This window comes from Leishmania panamensis (assembly GCF_000755165.1).
Source record: "Leishmania panamensis strain MHOM/PA/94/PSC-1 chromosome 32 sequence".
In the NCBI taxonomy this organism is placed as follows: Eukaryota; Euglenozoa; class Kinetoplastea; order Trypanosomatida; family Trypanosomatidae; genus Leishmania; species Leishmania panamensis.
In genome coordinates, this window is record NC_025879.1 from 1,124,245 (window position 1) to 1,146,353 (window position 22,109).

The 22,109-nt window shown below is 54.1% G+C and overlaps 7 protein-coding genes across 7 annotated transcripts; all 7 read right to left on the reverse strand.

Moving 5' to 3' along the window:
* Window positions 1-1,790: 1,790 nt before the first annotated feature.
* Window positions 1,791-3,647, reverse strand: DC2 (outer dynein arm docking complex, putative; the record flags this gene model as incomplete). Its single annotated transcript, XM_010703688.1, has 1 exon — window positions 1,791-3,647. The coding sequence occupies one exon, from the start codon at window positions 3,645-3,647 to the stop codon at window positions 1,791-1,793; it is 1,857 nt and encodes a 618-aa protein (XP_010701990.1).
* Window positions 3,648-6,147: 2,500 nt separating this feature from the next.
* LPMP_323060 (ubiquitin hydrolase, putative) lies at window positions 6,148-10,233 on the reverse strand (the record flags this gene model as incomplete). The annotated part of the gene is made up of 1 exon (XM_010703689.1): window positions 6,148-10,233. The coding sequence occupies one exon, from the start codon at window positions 10,231-10,233 to the stop codon at window positions 6,148-6,150; it is 4,086 nt and encodes a 1,361-aa protein (XP_010701991.1).
* Window positions 10,234-11,704: 1,471 nt separating this feature from the next.
* LPMP_323070 (hypothetical protein) lies at window positions 11,705-13,888 on the reverse strand (the record flags this gene model as incomplete). The annotated part of the gene is made up of 1 exon (XM_010703690.1): window positions 11,705-13,888. One exon carries the CDS (start codon window positions 13,886-13,888, stop codon window positions 11,705-11,707), a length of 2,184 nt encoding a protein of 727 aa, XP_010701992.1.
* Window positions 13,889-14,466: 578 nt separating this feature from the next.
* LPMP_323080 (tubulin-tyrosine ligase-like protein) lies at window positions 14,467-16,383 on the reverse strand (the record flags this gene model as incomplete). The annotated part of the gene is made up of 1 exon (XM_010703691.1): window positions 14,467-16,383. One exon carries the CDS (start codon window positions 16,381-16,383, stop codon window positions 14,467-14,469), a length of 1,917 nt encoding a protein of 638 aa, XP_010701993.1.
* Window positions 16,384-17,640: 1,257 nt separating this feature from the next.
* LPMP_323090 (hypothetical protein) lies at window positions 17,641-19,461 on the reverse strand (the record flags this gene model as incomplete). Its single annotated transcript, XM_010703692.1, has 1 exon — window positions 17,641-19,461. The coding sequence occupies one exon, from the start codon at window positions 19,459-19,461 to the stop codon at window positions 17,641-17,643; it is 1,821 nt and encodes a 606-aa protein (XP_010701994.1).
* A 924-nt stretch (window positions 19,462-20,385) lies between these two features.
* On the reverse strand, window positions 20,386-21,105 carry LPMP_323100 (nucleoside diphosphate kinase b; the record flags this gene model as incomplete). The annotated part of the gene is made up of 1 exon (XM_010703693.1): window positions 20,386-21,105. One exon carries the CDS (start codon window positions 21,103-21,105, stop codon window positions 20,386-20,388), a length of 720 nt encoding a protein of 239 aa, XP_010701995.1.
* Window positions 21,106-21,454: 349 nt separating this feature from the next.
* LPMP_323110 (nucleoside diphosphate kinase b) lies at window positions 21,455-21,910 on the reverse strand (the record flags this gene model as incomplete). The annotated part of the gene is made up of 1 exon (XM_010703694.1): window positions 21,455-21,910. One exon carries the CDS (start codon window positions 21,908-21,910, stop codon window positions 21,455-21,457), a length of 456 nt encoding a protein of 151 aa, XP_010701996.1.
* Window positions 21,911-22,109: the final 199 nt, after the last annotated feature.

Sequence of the window (22,109 nt, forward strand, 5' to 3'; positions counted from 1 at the left end):
TACATGCAGCAAAAGGAACGGATGTCAGTTTCAAAGAACGACCATGGGCACCAGACAGTCATCGCACCAGCACCGCCGTTGATGTCTTTTTTCCCCCCGCTGGACTGACGCACAGCCCACGCATACCTACCACTCGACCCAAATAGAATGTGCCGTGAGGAGACTCCATATGCCTCTCGCATACCGTTTTTCCGCAGGCACACCCCCGACAGTCCAGATTATCCCGCCCACAGCTACTAACGCGGTAAGTGTCAAGGACGTGGTCATCACGAAGCAGGGGAGCGCCAGAAGGTGGAAGCGCCAGTCCCTTGTCAGCAAGGAGAGGAGTCCCCAAGGAACCAACTCCGTTAGCCATGCATCGGTGTCGCTTTCTCTCTTCTGCCTGGTAGTGTACGTTGTTTGCTTGTCTTTTTTCTTTTCGCTGAGGTTAACAAGAGCAACTTTGAATACATAGCAAACCAGACCGAACACGAAAAATACACGGAGAGATGAACACAAAGAAAAAGACTGGGGAATGAAGGGAAGAGAGAGATGGGGCTTGAACTATACATGATACGTGTGTGATACTCCGTTAACCTACGGCTGCGAGCCGTTTCGTCCCCGGAGAGATGGAGAAGAGGGGGAAAGATCCGCCAACCACACATGTGTGATTATCTCTGTGCACCAGGAAACAGACAAAAAAAAGGCAGGCAACAGAAAGAGGCGCAGGTGGAGGGCAAACACGCGAAACCAAACGCGACAACGAGACACACACACACACACACACAAACGTGACAGACAGAGATAGGGACAGGAAGGGGAGAAGCAACAACAGCAGTCTGTGCGAGTCTGTGTGAATGGGCATGGGTGGTGTGGTAGCGCTGGATGAGGAGAAGCAGAGAAAAAATGAAAGTGAACAAGAAAAAGAAGCAAGAATACTCCCCAAACCAGTCTATACTCACCCCAAGACACCGTTAGACGCCCTTTTCCTGTAGCAGCAGAGAAGCACTCGAGGACAGCCTCAGAGTTGTTTACTTTCTTTTCCCTTTATCCCTTCGCTTGCTTTCGACGCAGACAACGACTGAGCCGGAGAGACGCAGATGAGAAAAGAGAGGGCAGCAGAAACGCCCCCCCCCCCACACACACACACACGAAAGGATCTCCTCCCTCAAGGCCTGACCCTTACAATGTCAAGTGTAGGCGTATGGATATTCCAGTACTTCCCTCTCCTCACTCTTGCTTGATGCAACGCTCTCTCTCTCTCTTCAAGCTTCTCTTCCATTTTTCCTTGTGAATCATCTCTCCATTCATTTCACTCCGTGTGCACGCAGACGTCCGCCGACGTGATTGTTTTTCCCTTCACTGTGAGGTGCATCATGCGATGAATGTGGTACTAAGTGGGAGCATGTGACTTTGCAGGTGTGTATGTTTGTGCCGCCAAGTGACGCTGACAACATCATTGAGTCCCTCCCCCGCCCGCCTCGCCTCCTTCAAACCTCCTTTTGGAGCGTTCAACTATACGGCGCGCTACATCACAGGATAAAGGAGAAGTGATGAACGCTCAGAGGTCGTGCTGGCAGACGTGAAGCGAGCTGTGGGGCGCGCAAGAGAGATGTAAGAAGAGGTGCACAGAGCTAACGCGCTCATTGCTGTGCACAGTGTGTGTGTGTGTGTCACAGCACACTTTGCTTCCGTCGTTAAGGCCTCACCTGCACACGCACACAAGGACGGCGTTACGCTCGTGCTCTCCAGTGCATCCATCCTTGTGCTTTCACCTGGCCGCAATTGCTGTGCTGCTGACATGTGGCCACCTACCTGGCCTTCTGAGTTGCATCCTTCTTCTTTCGCTGGTTGCGCTCCTCACGTTCGCGCATCGTAGTCAGGCGGGCCTCCATCTGCTTGCGGATGTCCTCGTGCGAGACGATGTGATCGTCATCCTGGTCAGCGTACAGGTTGTTGTCGCGATCCGTCGTCCCGCCAGCCAGGCTGGCACTGGGCAGCTCCATCATGCACACAAGACTGCGTGCTGACACGGCGCTATGGGCTGTCTGAGGAGCAACCGGCATTATTGGCACCACCTCCTCCGCCTCCCAGCCCTCTGCCATCTGTAGCGCTTCGCCGTGTGAGGAGTCAGTTGTGTTGGCAGTCAAAGCGACCTCCCCCTCCTCCAAGGTCTGCACGGCCTCCTTCGACAACTGAGGATCGCGAATGGCGCGCAGAGACGACGACGCCGAGACGCGCGAGTACGTGGACAATTGGTGGTGGCGCTGGAAGGCAATCAAGATGTGCGTGGCACGCTCCTCAACCCTGCCGAGGAACTGCTTCATGTTGGCCTCCGTGCACCTCTCCTCACTCTCCACAGCGTCATCAGCCATCTTCGGGCACCCGATATGCGCATAGACATCCTCGGCCGTGGCTGCGGTACGCTGCACGGCGTCGCTCAGCTGTAGAGTCGCGTAGTTCATCTCGTCCAGCTTGGACTCCGTGCCTGCCAGCTCCTCCTCGAGACGCTTGATGAGAGCGCGGTGCTGACGCTCGCTGTCGTCTTCCTCGCTCAGAAGACGCTGAAGGTCACGGATGCTGTCCTTCAGAGCCTCCTTCTTGGCGGACAGCTCGTTGACGTACTTGTACATGGAGAAGTTCAGGTCCCCAGTGTGCAAGTAATTGGCGCGCACCCCGTCGATATCGTCCGACTGCAGGGCGTCCTTGATCTGAGCAAGAATGCTGGTGATGGACATCGCCTCTTTCTCCACAGATATCACATTCTGTACGCCGTCGTGGCCTTCCCCACAGGTCGTGGAGGTAGGCTCTTCGCCATTGCTGGAGGCTGATGCACCCATTGCTCGCCGGGAAGTGTCCGCCTCTTCCTGAGCGCGGGCGACGTTGGCGTCACTCATGCGCTCCTCGAACTCGTACTCACGCGCCTCCAGCTCCAGCTGCATCTCCGTCTGCTCCTCGCGCATAGCCTTGATGTCCATCATAGCTGTGTCCAGGTCGTGCAGTTGCTTGGTGTAGGCCTGGCGCTGCTCGACCAGCGCGACGCGCAGCCGCTCCACCTCGCGCAGCTGCGCGTCACGATCGTCCATATCCCTGTTCGACTTTTCGATATGCTCGGCCATGAGGCGTTTCTTCGCCTTTAAATCGTCCTCCATGCGCTTGTGCACGCGCAGGAACACGCGACGCTCCTCTCGGATGACGTCGATGCGGTCACGCAGCTCCTTGTTGTACGACAGAGCATCGTTGAACTGACCTAACGTTTGATCCAGCCGGCTCTCCAGAATGTCGACCTGGCGCTGCACCGCCGCTGCCTGTTCCTTTTCTACATTGACGCCACCCTTCATCCTGCGACTGTGAAGAAGGTCGATGCGAGCCAGCTGGTATCGCTTTGTCAGATCGTTCTTGCGCATCTTCTCAAACTGGTAGCGGCGCTCCAGCCCGTCAACGTCGCTCTGCAATGACGCCAGCTTATCGGCCTTGACGTAATCATAATGTGCACCAGACATAGAATTGATTTCTTTCTTGATTTGATCGTTCTCTTCGGTCATATGTGCGATCTGTTCTTGCTGACGCATAGTCTGGTCCTGTGCACTGAAGATGTTCTCCGCTACCTGCGAGCGGCGCAGGGTGTCGGCCACTGCGCCCTTCTTAGTGGCGGCTACCACTGACATGACCAAGTCAGCCAAGGTCTGTGAGGATAATTCCGTCGACCAAGGAAATGGTGGGAGAGGAGAAGGCGAGAGGTACAATGCCTCGGTAAGGGCGTCTCTGTTCGCTGAAGCAGAGGATGGCGTGCTTTGTTCTACACTGCCCTCACTTCAAGAAGTCCAAGGAGAGTGGAAAGTGCAGGACGCAAATATGATGAAAGGAGGAGGAAAGGTGGGGCTGACGAAGAGCGCGAGGAGGACGAAATAAAACCCACGTCAGACAACTGAGGATTGTGGCAGAAAGGGACAGTCCGGACCAATGAAGTCAGCGAAGTGCAAGCGAGGCGGAGAAAAACGCAGCTGGCCGTCCTGACTTTTGCAAAGTTGTGATGTTGATGGCCCATTGCATAGAAGCGGGTGCCCGAGCAATGGGGTGAAAGGTGCGCGTGCGGGCGCACGTTGGGTTCGATTAAGAGAATGAAACGAAGAAAGGAGGATGAGAGTGCAGTAGAGCAAACAGAAAAGATACATGCAAAGCACGGCCGTACGTGCACAGTCCATACCACGTGTGGAGCGGAACGCTGCAGATGTAGAGAGAGGGCATGGCGCTCCACACGCTCTCCTCATCGCCTGTAGAAAGGGTCTTCTTCGTCCATTCTCAGTTGACGCCGTCGCACATAAAATGCAGCAAGGAAAAAGCTATCCTGCTTAAGAGAAGCATGACGTGGGGGGGCATGGGCTTATTCCGCGAAGGCTACCGTTAAAGCGTCATAGAGAATAACAGCATGTTGTCTTCCAGTTTCATTTCTTCGCTCTTGTTCTCCGCTAAGAGGGAGTGAAAAAAGAAACACACGGCATGCGCGGCATGCAAATACACAAAACGACGCTCACCTCCATTCATGCTTTTTTCCCTCCATTCACCGGATCGCTGCATGCGCCTCGCAGGGCCTTGTATGGGCAAGTCAACTCCTCTGTGTATGACTGTGCTTCTCGCTTCCCCTCCATGTTTATCTTCTTGACGGCAAGTGCGAGGGAAAGTGAAATAGTGGAGGTGTCTTTCTCGTTCGAGTCTGTCCTCGGGGAGTGTCTGTATGCCTTCGTATGGTGACGAGGAGAGACTTGCATGGGCATATGTTGTGAGAAACTCACCTCATCACTTTCGAAGCTTTCTTTCTAGTTAGCGAGGAAGACAGCACTCTCGACATAGGTGACGAGATAGACCCAAAGGAGGGGGAAAGAGGAAGAAGCGAGAGAGCGGAGAGAAGAGGGCGGGGAGAAGACGCACACCTGCACGCACACGCACACACACACGCACACACAAGCAGAGATGAGGGTTAAAGCAGCAAAATCGGGGGAGTCCGATGAACACAAAAGAGGCACACATGCAAACATTCACAGCAAGGGGAAGGGGAAAAAGAAGGAGGAGGAGCGATCGGCATCACGAGGAAGACGACAGCAGCGGTAGCGACAAGTAAGGTAAGCGAAAGAGAGCCAAGCACACGAGCGTGAGAATATCGGTGTAGCTCCCCATCGCTTGCTCACACACTGAGGTCCACGATCAATTATTAACCGCCTCCATACGGCACGCTCCGCCAGATAAGAACAGGAAAAAGGTGCGGTGTTCCTCCTTTCCGTCTTGAACACGCGCCAATAACTCACCTGAAGAATGAATCAGAGAGAGGTTTAGAAAGAGCAACGTTGAGAAGGGAAGAGAACATGAGCGAGGGTCAACCAGAAGTGTCTGCAGTTACTGCAGCCCATTCGCACCTGCTCTCCATAACGTTTTACCACCCTTCCCAGTCTTCTATCTTTCCTCATTTCTTCTGCCTTCTTCGACCACAAACTTCACTCAAGCAAAGAGAGAGAAAACAAACAAACAACGGAAAAAGAGGAAAGGAGAGATCCCCAGAGCAGAAGCGCACTCTTCCCCGACCTACAATGGCGCCTCACCACAACAAAAGGTTCTGTCCACTACAAGCAACACGGTACGACGACGAGAAGATAGAAAGCAGGCAGGCGAGTCACCTCACCCCTTAGCGCTACACCCCCGCTCACGCTAACGCACCTACAGACACGCATACAGTGGTACAAGCCGGATCCCTCTATCTTGCTGTATCCTCCTCTGCACAGCGTGCTCTCGATGAAGGGGAAAGGGGAGGAGAGGGCTGTGTGCGTGGGGAGCGGGGAGGGGGAAGGGGAGGGGGCAGGGGAGGGGGCAGGGAACGGAGTAAAAAAATGAAAAGTGAAAAAAGATGTCCACCTCACAGGTTTCTCGCACATTTAACAGATTCTCCTCGTAGGAGTGTGCCACCGTGACTGTATAGACGAGCATATGTGTGTGTGTGTGGAGGGGGGGGGGGGCGACAAATGTACACAAAAGAAAAGACGAACAGTTTGCTCCCTCCACATTGCCTCCTCACCCCTCTTGCGAGCTCCTTCCCTGTTGCTCCTCGAAATAGTGCCTTTTCTTCCCTTCTTCCCCACTCTGCCTCCCCCAGCAAAGGCTGGGAGACGGCGAGCAGAATTACGCTGGACTTGCCGTGGACTCAACGCGCTCAAAACACAAAATATACGCACCATTCGGCGCTGGGGCGTCGCAGTTGTCGATCGTCGCGTGCGTATCGTTGTAGTATACCCATTTCTGCACGGAATCGTTGAAGGCAGTCGCGGTGTAATGCCCAAAACTGAGCGACCCGGTGTGGTACACCACACCGCGCAGACGGTACCTCGTGCCCTCTGCTTGAAGCCCAACAGCCTCTGGGTCCAGGTACGGAGCAAAATCGAGCTCGCTCGGGAACTGCACTGTAGTGTTCTTCTTGTCGGCACTGTATGTGAGCATCTTGAAGCGCTTAAAGGATACAATAAGGCACGGGGGCAAACGGAAGAGGGTGCGGTGCACCTTGGTCTCCCGGAACTCCCTGCACTGACTGCAGAACCACGCATCTTCACCCCGCAACAGGTCCGGCTGCATGGAGTGCGACAAGCACTCCTGCAACGAGCATCTCACCTCCGGTGCGAGGTTGCTATCTGCGTCTCGGAGTCCAAAAGCATCCGACCTCCCTCCGTCGGAGATAAGATGATACTTGGAAGAGTCGTACTGAATGCAGACAACAATGGTGGTCGTCACCGTCGTGGAAGCAGATGCCTCCTCACAGCCTTCGCACCCTGTCGCGTCGGCGGTGGTATCGCCACCCTTAGATATGGGACCTGCGACGGTGGCAGTTGCGGCTTTGCGAAGAACACACTGCTCTACCCAGATGTCTTGGCCAATGGATACGAGTGCTGCCTCGGCACTGTTTTCAGCCGTCAGCTTTTCTTTGGCTTTGTGCGTGTAGGATGGAGACACGACGTATCCCACCCCTCCGCTTAGAGCCTCTGTGGCGATGAGCAGCGCCTCCTCGTTCGTCTCGGTCTCTGGAACGCGTTGCAGCAGTGCCGTCGCCACCTCTACAGAGCGCGGGCGGATGTGCTCCGTGTAGGCGAGCATTCTTTCACGAGGTTCCCTGATAAAAACAAGCTCCTCCGCGTCGGCGGCACCTGCACCCTCTGCTGCCGCTGGCTGCTGGTGCTCCGCACCGTACGACGCCGGAAACTCGTCAATCCAAACCAGGGTGCCCATCATGAAAGTCGTGGAGGGAAGCGATGTGTCTCTGACAAAGTACCACACGCGTGCCGCAGGCACCTCTGCCACGTCCACCGTAGCTGGCGGCGGCGTAGATTCCATGTTCAGTCCTGCACTCTTCAGGTGGCAACACGCCCAAGCAAACACACGACCATGGTCGGGAATGTCCATTACGCGCACGTCCACCTGCACGCGCGCTGCTACACTCCTTGCCCTCTCCGCCTCCTCCTCCACGGTCATCTCCTCTGCAGAGACATCCTGAAAAAACAGCAGCACCTCCCTGCTAGAACTGACATTGCTCAGCAGCTGCTGCCGAAGCGCCTCCTCCACCTCCTGCTCGCGCACCGTGTTGTCCGGATACACCAACACGTGAACTTTCAGTGTCGCCAGTGAGTGCACCCGGTTTGTGTCCCCTTTCACAGGTCGAAACAACGGTGCCATAAAGCCGCTGCGTGAGGCTGACTCCGTCGCGCTGTCAGCCTTGCTTAATTCCACCATGACATCCACGCACATGGCGCGCCGCTGAGGCGGATCTTTAATACTGACGGAGAGCGTGACGTTGTTGTCGAAGACAGTGCTGCACTCCCCGCATGTGAGGCACGTGAAGACAGTCTTCGACTGGTGGAAAAAGAGCGGCGGAATGAACGACTTATTGTTTTCCAAGAAGTTGTCCCAGAAAATAGTGGAGAGCTCCTGTGTCGCGATCATCTTGTCGCTGTCCTCGCGCTGGCGGTAGCATCGCTCTGAGAGGAGATTGATCTCTTCACTCAGGTGATCCAGGAGCACTTCAATAAACTCATTCGCATCCTGCTGCTGATAGCCGGAAAACCGTTTCACCCGCATCCCAATCTGCTCCTTCAGCTCACGGGTCTCAGCGAAGGAGTGCTGCCCAGACCACATCGCCGTCAGCAGCCTGATGAGCGGCGGAGCTATCACAGCCTGCGAAAAGTGCGAAATGGGAAGCGTCAAGAGCTTCGTACGAAAAGATGTGAGATTCGACAAGCACTGAAGGGCACTATTCATGTAGCATGTGTTGCCGACGTTGGTCAGGCCACACACACCGCACTGGTGCGCCGCCACCTCCATCCCGCCTGTAATTTCGTTTCCGCGGTCGTCGCCGTTCGTGTTGTTTAGAGTCAGCACCAGAGACAGGAGCACCTTCCCGCTCATCTGCCCCCTGCACTCCTCCACGCTCTCCGGCATATCCTGCTCGATGCACCGACGCAGCTGCTGTACTACCTCCTGTACAGTCATGTCCATCCCATCCCCCTTCTCTGCAATCGCAAACGGCCCTGGTTTCAGGGAGAGCATGTAGAGGCCTCTGCAGCGGATGCGCACCGTGTCAGTGCCGTTGATCGCCGCAAACCACACCCTAGCCACCTTGTCCGACATCACGCCCTCCTCCTCACTCATCACTCCCCAGGCGAGGTGGCACACCTCGCGCATGTCGCTATGCAGGAGTGCCTCCTCGACTGGCACCTCTACACTGAACTTGTCAAGCGTCCCGTCCGATTCGTTTCGCTCCGACCACTCGAATGTCGTGAACACAGTCAGCGGGAGCGGCTTCCACATGGCGAGACAGCGCTCCCGGAGAGAAAAGGTTCCATACATGACGTACTTGGGGCCGGTGCCAAAGAAGTCAAAGAAGGAGTTGTACAGGGTCGCTGGAATCACCTGGTATTGCTCAGAATCTAGGGAAAGCCAGTGCCGGCGCGGGTCGTGCGGCGAGACCGTCATGAGCGCGAACGTGTCGATAGGGCCTGGAAAAGGTGGGAGTGGCCCGGGCAAGGCCAGGCGGCGCTGCTCCTTAGCTTGTGTTGACCACCTCAGCAGCTGCTCCATCCACGCCGTTGGGACCACAACGCCGCGCGGAAGAGCTTCCTTGTTCTGCATCAAACTCTGCTGCTGACATGCAAAGTACAAACAGTAGAAAAAAAGCTCCAGGTTGAGTCCCGAGGTATCCTCTTCCTCTCCCCACAGGAACGGTGTCACCTCTGTTAAGTTGCGAGAGCGCTGCTGGTAGACTGGGAAGAAGCTGCACACCCATGCATCAGCGATGCTCCCAAGAATGGCACAGAGGTCCTCTTTGCAGTCGATAGGGATGGTATCGTCGCTGTACTTGTCGCGTAACGCGTGCGGCACGTGTGCGCCCTGCGTCAAGTGTTCCTCCATTAGACGGCGGCTCATTTCGCTGATCTCCTTCACGTAGGCAAAGCTGCGCATAGAGTAACGGCTGAAGTGGTGGCTGCCACTCATGCCGTGGCACCCGCCATCATTCATCACCTCCAAAACGATACTATGCAAACCTGAGACGAAGGCAAAGGACAGCTCGCGTGGCGTCGCGTACAATCCACCCGTCGACTCCCCATTTTCGCTGGATGGCTGAGGCGGTGTCGCGAGAGCGAAGATGTCCGCTGCACTTTCTTGGATCAAGTCATGCAGCACAGCGCTTGCAATTCCAAACCAGGCGACGCTAAACTCCTCTGTTGCGTCTGGAACAGCACCGGGTTTGATGCCGTCCAGCTGGGCTGCGATGCCCGAGTGCGAGCGCCTTAGCCACGTAACGCTGCCGTCGAACCCGCGAAGGCCTTTCAAGATGTTGCTCACAAGAGTCTGAATATAAGCCTGCAGTCGATCAAGCGGAGGCGGTGGCTGCCCCACCAGAGCGGCATTCTCCTCTTCGTCTGTCGCAGCTGCAGCAGCAGCGGTGTAGTCATGTGCTCCCGTAGTCGTCCCATTCCAAGTTATGGTTCTGGGCTTGACAGTGGTCGTGCCCGTTTCTTCGTTGCCCTGTGACGTTGACGAGTCCTCTTCTGCAGAGGCGAAGCTGTCACGGGAAGTGGCGGTAAACGAAGACCCTTCAATGCTGTGGTTTCTCCCCTTGAGGTCCATCTCTTCTATAGCATCCCCTGAACTCATAGTGTTGCAATCGTCGTCCTTCAGGTAAGCACGTGTAATTGTGTATTTAGGTGCCCGAGTTGAAGACATGCATGCCTACTGCGGGAGGCAAAAAGTGAATCAGACAAGACAACTGAAAAGAACGAAAGCGCTAGTGATGCTGAAGGCGTTCAAATCACTTTGTGCTACGTTTTGTGCCAGAAGGCGCTCCTTCTGGGTGCCGCAGTCAGTGTGTCTGTGTGTGTGTGTGTGTGTGTGTGTGTGTGTGTGTGTGTGTGTGCTCGCCTGAGGACGGATCGTAGAGTGAGAGGCGCTTTGCCATTCGTCTTTTCTTTTGCTAGTGAGAAGCGTCCCTAGTCCGCTAAAACTTCTTCTTGGTGCCTTCCTTTACTTGCGTGTATGGGAGGCTGTCGTTTCGCAAGTCTACAACTTACGTCGTATGCGTGCTATCACGTATGATGAAAGAGCTAAATATGGAGGTCGAGGAATGTAACAAGGGAGCCACACAGAAAGGAAAATGAAAAGCTAAATGGGGAGCCAGAGAGGATGCGCTGGGCTGCAATGACGCTGGTGAGAACAGCGTTCGCCAATCACTACCAAACCAGGCGAATGCACAAAACCAAAGAGTTCAAAGCAGAGTGTTAGGGTGATTCCAGAGATGAAGTAGAAAGAGGAGTGAAAATAATGAATCCACTCCCGCTCGCTAATGTGAAGTTCCCGTTCGTCAGCGTTGCTGCGAGCGTGGCACTAGGGGAAGAACAAACACAATAGAAGCCGCACACAACATCGTCGACGAACAAAAAACAAAGAAAGGAGAAAAAGGAGATCAGTGAAGCAGGAGTGACAGCAATAACGAACAGAAATGGGTCTCTGCATCACTGGATGCGGCTATTCATAGTAGCCCCTGCGCTCTTGCCCGCGTGTGTCGACTCGGACCCGAGTAGTCGCAACTTTTTTCATGTGCGCTCCTGCCAAGAGAAACGAGTGGAGGAAGAGGACATGCGCACGCTCAGAGACACTGAGTGCGCACGGCGGTGCGTGCTAGCCGAAATGCCTCGCAGGTGACTACCATTCCCTTCATCCCGATCTGCCTCCTCACCATCTCGCGTTCCGTTGCTCTCTCTCTTTCCACATATCAGGACGACTGCTTCACAACGACCAACGAGAAAGAAAAAAGAGTAGCACACCTGCCAACAGTCACACACGCCGATCCCCACACCCTCGCCTATCAGCAAGCGCGGAGGAGATACAACAAACAAGAAGGAAAGACGCTGCCCAGTGTTGTCCTTCTGTCTCCCACTTCTCGCGGAGCGAGGACCCATTGGTGCATCCCCAAAAGACTTCACTGCTTTGCGGTGCCTCGCACGTACCCGGCTCACAACCGCCCACACATGCCTTCACCCTAACACAGCGTACACGTTAGCAGGTGAACAATAAAACAAAAATAGAAGAAAACATGTACGTACACCTCTGTGTATGTCGGTGGTATACTTCGTGGAACACGCATATACACGCGCAGATGGAGTAGCAAATCTGCACACACACGAGGATACCCACTGGCTTAGTCAGTGGATCGCTTGAAAGTCTTCTTACGCTGCACCTTGTCCCCTGTGTGCACAGGCAGCGTGTAATCGTCTTGGCCTTCCTCAGCAATTTTCTTTTCCCGCACAGCAAACAAAATGCCGAGAAGTCCGACCAGCAAAAGCATCAGTGCGGCCATAGTTTCGGACGACGCTCGGGAGCTCCCCACAAAGCCAAAAATGTGGTACTTCGAGACTACAATGAGATCGTTTGTGCCGTCGCCGTTGAAGTCCACTACAAGCACCGGCGCCACCGGGGGCTCCGACAACGAAATGGAGCGAGTGACCTTGCCGTTCTTTGTCTTGATTATGGAAAACTCAGTGTCGCCCATTGCCAGGACGTAGGTGTCGACGCGGCGGAAAGACTCCCCTCCTCCACCGACGAAAGTCACATCGGTTTCGCGGTTCTTCTGCAAGAGGGAGTACGGCACCATTTGCGGGAACGGCCGAACATCACTATTCACCTGATAACGGATCTTCCTCGCCTCCGCCATGTCGTCAGATGGAGATGGGGCGAAGCGTCCGCCTGTCTGTGCTCTCCATAGCACCCGCCTCCGCGATGGATCAATGCAAGTTACAAGGCCGGTGTCAATCATGAACGCAGCGTAGCGCTCTACCTGCTGCAGACCACCGCCCATGTTTTGCTGGACCTGCAGAATCAGAGGCGGGGTTGCGCGCGTCATGGCAGAGGCAACGTTGCGGCTGCCCAGCAGCTCGAGTGTATTGAGCGCACGGGGTGCCTCCTCGCCACGGATGTCGCCGTCAACGAAGTGGTGAATGAGGTCGAGGTTGCCAAAAAGGCCCTGCGTATTGCACACGGTAGCATTGAAGAGCTCATCTGCAGACAACGGCACTCCAGTCTCAATCATGCCGAGACAGTCATACGACAGGTCAATCCCGCGCTTGGCGAACACGATGGAACGGGGGCCTATCTGGGTACTGAGGGACTCGAGCACCAAATCGTCGTTTATGTCATCGTAGTACGTTCCATCAGCCCTCAGCGGCATCACATTTGTCACTATGTTTCCTGTGTACATGTGAACCACCTCTACACCCTGCTCGCCATGAAACACAAAAACGTTCGACAGGCGACGGCGCTGCCGAGTTGCATTTTCGGCGAGGGAGGTTTGAGTGGGTTGCTTCAGTGACAGTCTCAGCGCTGACAGCTTGTCGCCCAGATTGCCGTCATCTTCCGTCGCCATGTGCACCACCTGGTCGTTGTACCGAAACGTGGCCCGTCGCTTTGCCTTACCGCGACTAGGGCGCGCCTTCCGCTTTGCCTTCGCTCGATAGAAGACGTGCGGGTACAGCTGAGCATCCCACACGTGGGCGTAGCGATGCGGCATGGCGGCCATCACAGACTCACGGAATGTGGTCCACGGCTGCTCGTACTTCCTCCCTTGCAAGTAATCGTGCAGATTGGCACCATCCTTGCCCTCACCTTCGTGGGTAAGCAAGCGCAACTCTGGAGCCCTGCCATCTGCCTGTGTCATTTCACTATTTGCCTCCCGCACTACATCGTCCATTTCGTTGCCTCCGTCAGAGAAGTACCCCCAGCGCCGCGCGCCTGTTTTGGCGTCAAACGCGGAGTACATCATCATCTCTACACCTGACGTGTCCACAACCTTGACGGCAACAGCAATCATGCCGACATCTTCAGTCCAGCTGCGCTCTGGAACAATAGAGATAGAGGCATGAGTAAGATCGGTCCAGTACCGTTGCGCCACGAGCTGGGACTTCCACAGTACACTGGGCGGGGAAGTGTGAATAGAGATTGCTATGAGCTGGTAGTCTTCCGTGACGATGGCGCACAGCACAATGCTGCTGTTCAACTCTGTGTAGCCGGCGCCGATCCCGACGATGGGGGCGTACACATTCAGCTCTGTAGAAAGACTGAGGCGCACAAAGTTGTCATCGATGCGACGGCGCGCGTACTGGGTGTTGTAGATGTTCAGGTAACCAACAGTGGTAGAACTCAGGAGAATTCGGGACCCTGAGCCGTCTGGGTCCACCAGAATCGGCTTCGGCATGATCGTCTCCGTGAACTTATTGTCTACAATAGGAATCATAAACCCCCGCTGAAAGTTGAGTGAGCCTTCCTGTGACCAACAGATGATGATGCACACGAAGGCAACACCAATAATGATGATGTCTCGGATTCTCATTTTTCTAACAATCAGCCGTCAAGGAGGAGAACAGAGTCCAAAGGGTAAACAGCAAACAACGAAATAAAGGGAAAAAACGAGTTTCTCCCGCCCTTGCAGCAGCATGAGAGGAATGAGGAAATTGTGGGGATAGCAGCAGAGAGAGAGAGAGAGACGACGAGAGAGGAAAGAAGGGGGAGAGCGAAGGCGGCCAAAATGGGAAGCAATGAGCGACGTGCATCACAGAAGAGAGAAAAAGGAGTAGAATGACCCAGGTATCTCCATTGCATGAATTCACTCTCAGGTACGCTGCACATGCGTCACCAAGCAAGCAAACGACTGGAACATAGTGGAAAACCGCAGGAGCACGAGGTGCGTGAACCTTCCCGATGAACGAGTGAGCTCCGTGCGACAGGCAACCTTAAAACATGTCTTCTCTACCTTATTCATGTGTGTGTATTTGCATTTGTGGGGGGATATGAAGCTTACTCGTGCAGCTATGAAAATTGCAGAGCATACCTTACGCACACACACACACACAGACACGCTCACACACACAACCAAGGAGGGAATCGAATGTCGTGGCTGTCATACTTGACTCAAGGATAGATACGCACATAGCCGTTGTGTCGCTTTGCTTTCAGGTTCATCGTTCCTGAAAAGTACGGGGCCACTGCCAGCTCAATCGTATCCTTCACTAGCGCAGGCTTCAGGCGGTCAGGGCCGCCTGGTGCGCCGTTGATCTCCAGGAGCCACACTTTGAGGTCCTCGTCGATGAGAAAATCGTACCCAAAGACCTGAAATGTGTGGGTAGGGGGAACGGCCGGCTCATCGGGCACATGCGCCCGTGCAGCCAGCAGCGAGTCGCGAATAATAAAGTGGATCTGCGGCATGATATGACTGTCAAGCGTGATCGAGGTTGACTCAGCATGGGCACTTACGGGGTGTGGGGTAGGTGTACTGACGTTGTGGTTCATCTCGCGAATGGGGTACGGAGACTCTCTCACATCATTTGAGGACGTTGTCGGGTAAGGAGCGTCGCAGTGTTTTGGCTCCTGTATCCTCAGACCACAGAGAGGGGTGCACTTTTCCTGCTTCAGCTTTGCAGCTCTCACCGTTCCCTTGTAGCGTATGAGTCCATCCAGGTGCTCCCGCCATAGCTCGTTGCTCTCCTCGTACAACGAGTACATCTTGCCCGTTTCCTGCACGCAGTGGTTTGTGATGTGCGCGAGGCGGCCAATGGGGGTCTTGGACGTCGCGCTTTCGCGAGTGTACGGCACGCTGCTGGTGCGCATCACCAACTCCTCGTGCACGTAGATCTCGTACAGATCGCGAAGGAGCAAGGCCCAGCACCGGATGTCGAACTTGCGCTTGTGGTACAGGAGGGGGCGATCCACGTACTGCTGCGCTATCCAAGCGTGATTGTCGTGTTGGCTATCGATGAAGCGCAGCAACTTCAGAATGCCCCGATAGTCACCAGGGAAAATCTCAATGTTGTCGCCGTGGCAACCGGCCGAACTCTTCACGATCCACATACACGGTTTGCTCGCCTGGTTAGGCAGTCGCACACCGTTCTTCGCGGTCGCGAGCAACTGCTGCCGCTCGTCACGGCTTGATTGGCATGGTAGCAGCTTAAAGGACATGGGAAGATAGTCGCCAAGGGTATTCCAGTTGTAGTTGTGGTACTTTAGCAGCGCCGTCACCATTGAGCTCTTTAATGTGATGCTTCGCGTGTTCTCCACAAAGTCGACCACGCGCACCTCGCCGTCATCACCGCTGCCCATCGGTATCCGGAGTCCCGGGGACGTGTAGAACCGCGAGGCGTAGACAAAGTGCCTCCTCCTGCTGCCCTTGCCAAGGTGACCCTGGTATCGCTTCGACATGACACGTCGGGTTGCGATTACTCGTTCACATGGCATCTTCTCTCCGAGGAGCAGGTGCATGTTTGTGTCAGACAAGTCTTTCTGAGTTTCAGAGACGACAAGGGCTTTCGTGATGGAGCACTGGCGGACGGAGAGGTGCGACCATCGGCCGGTCGCCAGAAGCTGCTTTGTCATCTCCTCATAGATGGAGCCGCAGTTCCGCATTGTTCCCACTACGTATTTGCACCGCTTCTCTGTAGATGTGGCAGACTTCGTCCGTTGTAAAGGTGCGGTGGCTGCACGCTCAGGTGCAGAGCCGATGCACAGACCCGAGCTCCAGGCGGCATCGCCTGTCAAACTTGACGAACGAGCTATCTTAGACGTATGCCGCAGTGTTGGTGAGGATAGGGACGCGGTGCCAGGAAACACAAGGCTGCGGCGAGCACTGCTTAACGACGCCCCGTTGGATGCCCCCCTCCCGCTCATCGCAGAGTATGGCGACGTTGCCAGCAGGACATCCTTTTCCGCCTCCTTTTTCCCGTAGGTGATGGAAGAGGCTTTGACAGAGGTCATTCTCGAATATTGCATGTTCATCTTGGGAGCAGCGGAAGCTGGCGCTCTGGTATTGCGCCTCTCACTGACAGACGCAATCATTCTCTCTTCTATAGTCTACTCTTAAGGGTTAAGATAAGCAGCACTTTTTTCTCTTGTTCTCTACTTGCTCGATTGCCTTTTTGTGCCAAGGATGCTGCACAGCCTTTCGTCGAACAAAAACAAGCTATTATTCGCACAGACCTGGAGAGGTGCAACAGATGAATAAGGAGGGCCTGCCCGTCTGCTTGTTGACGTGTCTCTTCTAGGCAAGGCAACTGGGAAAAGGGTCAAAACAAGAGTAGAAAAGAGCCCTATGCCGATCGAGGAGGGTCCCTGATATATAAAAAAAAAAACAAGAGAAACACAAACTTGGAAGGAAAGCGAAAAAAAAAAAAGAAAACGCACAAGCAAGCCAGCGAGGCGCTGAAGAGAAGGCGGCAGGGGCTGCTAATCACTCTTTGGTCTCTTGTAGGATGCAGTGTGAAAACCTGTGCAGATTATGGTGCCAAATAATCTTGAATCATAGAGGGACAGGAGACAAGGGGAGAATCGGGGTTCTGAAGAGGGAGAGGAGCAATAAAAACAAACGACACAAAAAAGGGGGCTCACAACAAGCGGCGGAGGAGTCGGAGAGAATGGCAAGAGAAGAAAAAATTTCGGAAGCGGACAAAAAAGTGTCCAGTTGGAGTGAAGAGGGAAAAAAATTTTAGCAAGACAGCACCTCGCCGATGATGCAAGCCGAAATGCCCAGAAGCAAAGAGCGAGACGGAAGCACAGATAGGGAGAGGAAGAGGGATGTTCAAGCAGTGGGCGAAGAAGTAGTACCCTTTGACCGATGCGGGAAGAGCATAAGAGAAGCATGAAGTGCTCACACAACTTTGGGGGTGCTTTGCGACTGCTGCTTTTACGATTATCAGCATTAGCATACGAGAAAAAGCGAACAAGCGGGGCTGAAGCCTACTGCACCGAAAGGTGGATCTTGCCCGCCAGATGCACAGCGGAGAAGTGGAAGCATTGACAGTGGTGTCTGTTAGGTCAGCAGCACTGCATTGGTCGATTCTCATTGCCGTGGAAGCCGCACTTTGCTGACATATGTGTTGCCATTGTTGACTGACTTCTTCAAGCACTTCTCTATCAGTACCCATCTATATCTATCGCACCAAAAGCACAAATGTAGGCAGCGCCTCACGCACGTAAACTCGTACCTTTGCGAGAGCAGGTCAGTATGCCGGGCAGGAACAAGAAGAAAGCTGAAAGTGCACCGAACAAGCACTCCGATATATATGCTTTTCCTTAGCCCACACACTTGCAGTACTCTTACATTGTCAACCCCTGTGGTCGCGTGTACACAGAAGAGAGACCAATCACACGCACCGGATCAGTGGTGTACTGCGAGTTGTAGAGCTTTGTGCCCGTCTTGTCTCGCTTGCGGTTTGTCGGAAACGAAAGGAGCGTAGACCCAGGTCTCGGCTCAAAGCCAGACATGAGGCACTCATTCACCGAGACCCATAGAGGCACGTCGCGCTTTAGCGAAGCAAGGTAGTCCTGCCGCTGCTTGCCCAGCACGGCGCGCCACTTGGTATCCAGCATGAAGTGTACTTTTTTGCTTGCTTTCGGGAATAGGGAGAGAATCTCCTCTGGTTTGGCGAAATCGCCAATGTTGTAAAAGCCATCTACGGCCTCCTCATCGGGATTTGCATCTGCGGCGGAAGCGCCGATGAGGACGTAGTCCTTCTTATGTGTTGCAGCGATATGTACTCCCATGCGCTCCGCCGTGAATTCTGTTACCCAAATGGGGCTGGATAGCTTCTTTTTCAGCGCAAACGTGCGAAGAATGTTCTCGTCCCTGGCCCCAAGAAGTCGCCCTTTAAGGATAGCGATGGGTCTCACAGACGGCATCATCAAGTACGGCTTCGTCATGCAGTCCGCATTGTAGTAGCGACGGCGCGTCGCGTCCTCGGCGAAGAAAAAGGGAAACCTCTTCCCTTGAAGAACCAATAGGTTATCCCTTTGATCTACTTTCTCCGATTTGTCAGTAGAAGGGGTGGCGGCCTCGAGCGCAGACGCACCAAGAGGGGCCCTGCAGCCCGTCAGCTGAGTCACAACGGATGAGTACTGTGGCTTCTGCAGCCTGAGATCCTTCAGATTTACAAAGTGGAAAGGGTACTTCTTATCTTTCACGGCAGCCATGTTCCGCACAAGCACGCGCGACCGTGTCGCCTCCCACCCGTTCACGTTGTAAATGAAGAAAGTGTCGTGCCCAAAAGCGTCTGGACGCTGCTTCTTGAGCTCGCTGAGCAGCTCCTGCTTGCACTTTGGCGGCAAAACCGAAAGACAAACAATCATCCCTGTCATGTTTGGCGCCGATACTGCCTGCTTCTGCGAGTTTGCCCTGAGTTCCAGATTTAGGTACTTCATCTGCGCCTCTGCGATCCACATCGGCGACGTGTAACCGCGAAGAATACCGACACCAAGAAGAATATCATGCGCAGGCTGGCCAAGCCGCTTCCCAGTCGCTGCATTTAGTGCCAGTCCCTTCTGAGGCTCTCCCTTGTATGGGTCGTCAAGCTGGTCCGAGTTGAAGACAAGCACTGAGCTCGCGGAGCGGATGTCGATCATGTCTTTTTTGTTGTACTGTAGCCCTAGCTCCTTTGCTATATTCACATCGATGAACAGAGCGCGCTCTTCCTCCGCTGGATTCAGAAGTCGGATGAGTCGGTCCGCCATAACGGCTTTCCACTTCTTCCGCTCTGATAAGATGCCGACGCCGGAGCCAAAGAACGGTGGATGCTCATCGAGGACCTGCTTCTGGTCCTTCTTGCTGAGCGCCTTCAAAGGAATGACTTTTTCAACGTGAAGGTGAATCATCGTCGGCTTCTGTCCCGGAAGAACTACAGCATTGCACGAGCGTCTTGATTGCGGCTGGGTCACCCAGAAGCGGCTTGAGTACAGTTTTCTCTTTGAGACATCTCGCAGTACTGCTTGGCACTGTTTCGAAAAGGCAGTGTTCGTCACCGTGGACAGCATTGTTACATCGTTCAGTGTTGTGAGTGGTATCCTCTTGGTCGCAGGATTCACCTTGACGGGGCGAATGAGGGGGATGGCGCGTGCCAACAATGTCTGCCCCGCCTTCATCATGTACCTCTATGTGTCTGTTCTGGTTCTTGGTTTCTTCTATCCGGTTTTTCTGTGATTAAGCTCCTTGGTTAGGAGTGTGTGTGTGTGTGACTTGAGCCGATCTGTGTGCGGTAGGGAGTTTTTGGTGACTGGGAAAGAGATGACGTACGCTCAACCGTGTCTCAAGTTCTTTGAATTACCTGACTATCGCGTAAGGGTGATCTTTCTGCTCCAAGGCAGCCGCTAAGAGCACCGGCCACTGTCCTTTTGCCCTTGTGAAGGATTTCATCCCCGTTACTCGAGTGAGGGAGAAAGAAGAGGAAAAAGTTGAGCTCAGCCTACAAGGTATGGCCTCACCAGTGCGCCATGAAACTAGTCGTTCAAGGAGCTCACCACGCTCCCCCCTCCAAAAAAAAAAAAAAGAACGACCATGACAGAAAACAAGGAATGAATACTTCTTTCCATCAGCACATGTTTGTGTGCTGTCGTTTTCAGTGATCCGTCGTCACTCTAAAAAGGAGGGAAAGGCGCCTCCCGCACGCACACACCTTCCATCGCGCGAGTTGATCTTTCATCCAGAGAAGACACGACCGACATAATAAAGGAGCTGTTCTCGTTGCATCGCGGTTGCTGTTGATTTCGATCAGGAGTTGATATAAAAACTACAAGTAGCCAAAGGTGAAAACCTGTAGTCACATCTTCTTTTTCGTTTCTTGTAATTTGTTCTCTCTCATCAAGTCATGCTGCACAACGGCCTCCTCCAGCACCCCCTCTCACGGGAATACATGAGTCGCTGCAAGTGTGAGTGAGCTCCACAAGGGAATAGTGCCGGTCACCGCTAGGCTCGGATCTGAGATAGAAATACATATCAAAGGGTTTATCATGTGGTTTACTGAAAGAAATGGAGTGTATAGCCCCTTCATCGATGTGTATCCGCAATCACTATTACTCGTAGATCTGGCAAGCGGAATGCGACGTCCAGCTTGCGATCTCCTCCGCCTTGAACCAGAAGGCGACCTCGCGCTGCGCGCTCTCCACAGAGTCGGAGCCGTGGCACACGTTTCGGCCCACATCCACGGCGTAGTCGCCACGGATCGTGCCGGGCTGCGAGTCGGCCGGGTTCGTCGCGCCGAGCAACACACGGCCGCTCTTCACCACGTTCTTACCCTCCCAGACCATGCACACAATAGGGCCAGACGAGAAGTACTTCACAAGACCCTCGAAGAACGGCTTGGAGGCCAGGTCCTTATAGTGACCCTGGGCCTGCTCCGTCGTCGGCTGCAGCATCTTCAAGGCGACAAGCTTGAAGCCCTTGTGCTCAAAGCGGCTGATGATCTCGCCAACGAGGCCGCGCTGAACACCGTCCGGCTTGATGGCAATGAAAGTGCGCTCGGAGGACATGGTTTTATTTGGGTGGTGATGGTAGTCGTAAAAGTGAGAGTTGAAGCGTTGGGAATGTGCTGGACAGATAGAAGCAGGAGAGGCGTAAGTGAGTAGAAGGGAGACAAGGAATAGGAAGACGAAAGGAGTGATAAGTGTATGCCGTGCAACAAGAAGTGCTTTGGTTGTGCGGCCCATTTCATCCATGTGTACACTAATTCCATAAAGTGGCTTTGCTGTGTGCTGTGGTACTCTAAGCGACGAAGATAAAAGCTGGTGAAACATGCTGACGCACAATTCATGGTGTGCCTTAATTGTGCGTCTCCGCCATTGACGAAGTCCACGAAAATGGTGAGCTGGCAGCGCAGCGGCAAGTGTCAGCGTTTTCTTTTACTTTTGATGATTCCCTATGCTCTGTGCAAGACATCATTTGCCCATAAAGTTGATGTACATGACAATGCTCAAATAGCGAAAACAGGAGAAAAGGGGAAACGCGTCCGGTAAAGACTCCGCTGCACTTTTTTCAGAGTCTACACGAGCGATGACTGCAGCAAAGCTAAAAGATCTACGACACCACATACAATTAATGAGATAGCGAATTAGTGTGTCTCTGCATATAATCGAAGAGCATCGACTATTCGTAGATCTGGCAAGCGGAATGCGACGTCCAGCTTGCGATCTCCTCCACCTTGAACCAGAAGGCGACCTCGCGCTGCGCGCTCTCCACAGAGTCGGAGCCGTGGCACACGTTTCGGCCCACATCCACGGCGTAGTCGCCACGGATCGTGCCGGGCTGCGAGTCGGCCGGGTTCGTCGCGCCGAGCAACACACGGCCGCTCTTCACCACGTTCTTACCCTCCCAGACCATGCACACAATAGGGCCAGACGAGAAGTACTTCACAAGACCCTCGAAGAACGGCTTGGAGGCCAGGTCCTTATAGTGACCCTGGGCCTGCTCCGTCGTCGGCTGCAGCATCTTCAAGGCGACAAGCTTGAAGCCCTTGTGCTCAAAGCGGCTGATGATCTCGCCAACGAGGCCGCGCTGAACACCGTCCGGCTTGATGGCAATGAAAGTGCGCTCGGAGGACATGGCACTATGGGAACTTGAAGAGTGAATGAAGGCTAGAAGCTAAGCGTAACGAAACCGATATTGAAGCAAAGACAAGCAGACATGAGGAGGATAAAAAGGATTGACATGAAGAGCAAGGGGAAGAAGGCAATGATGAGCTCACAACAAATTCGTTTTTCCCTCTTGAAACGGTCGCCATGGATGGAGCGCTGCGGGTGAC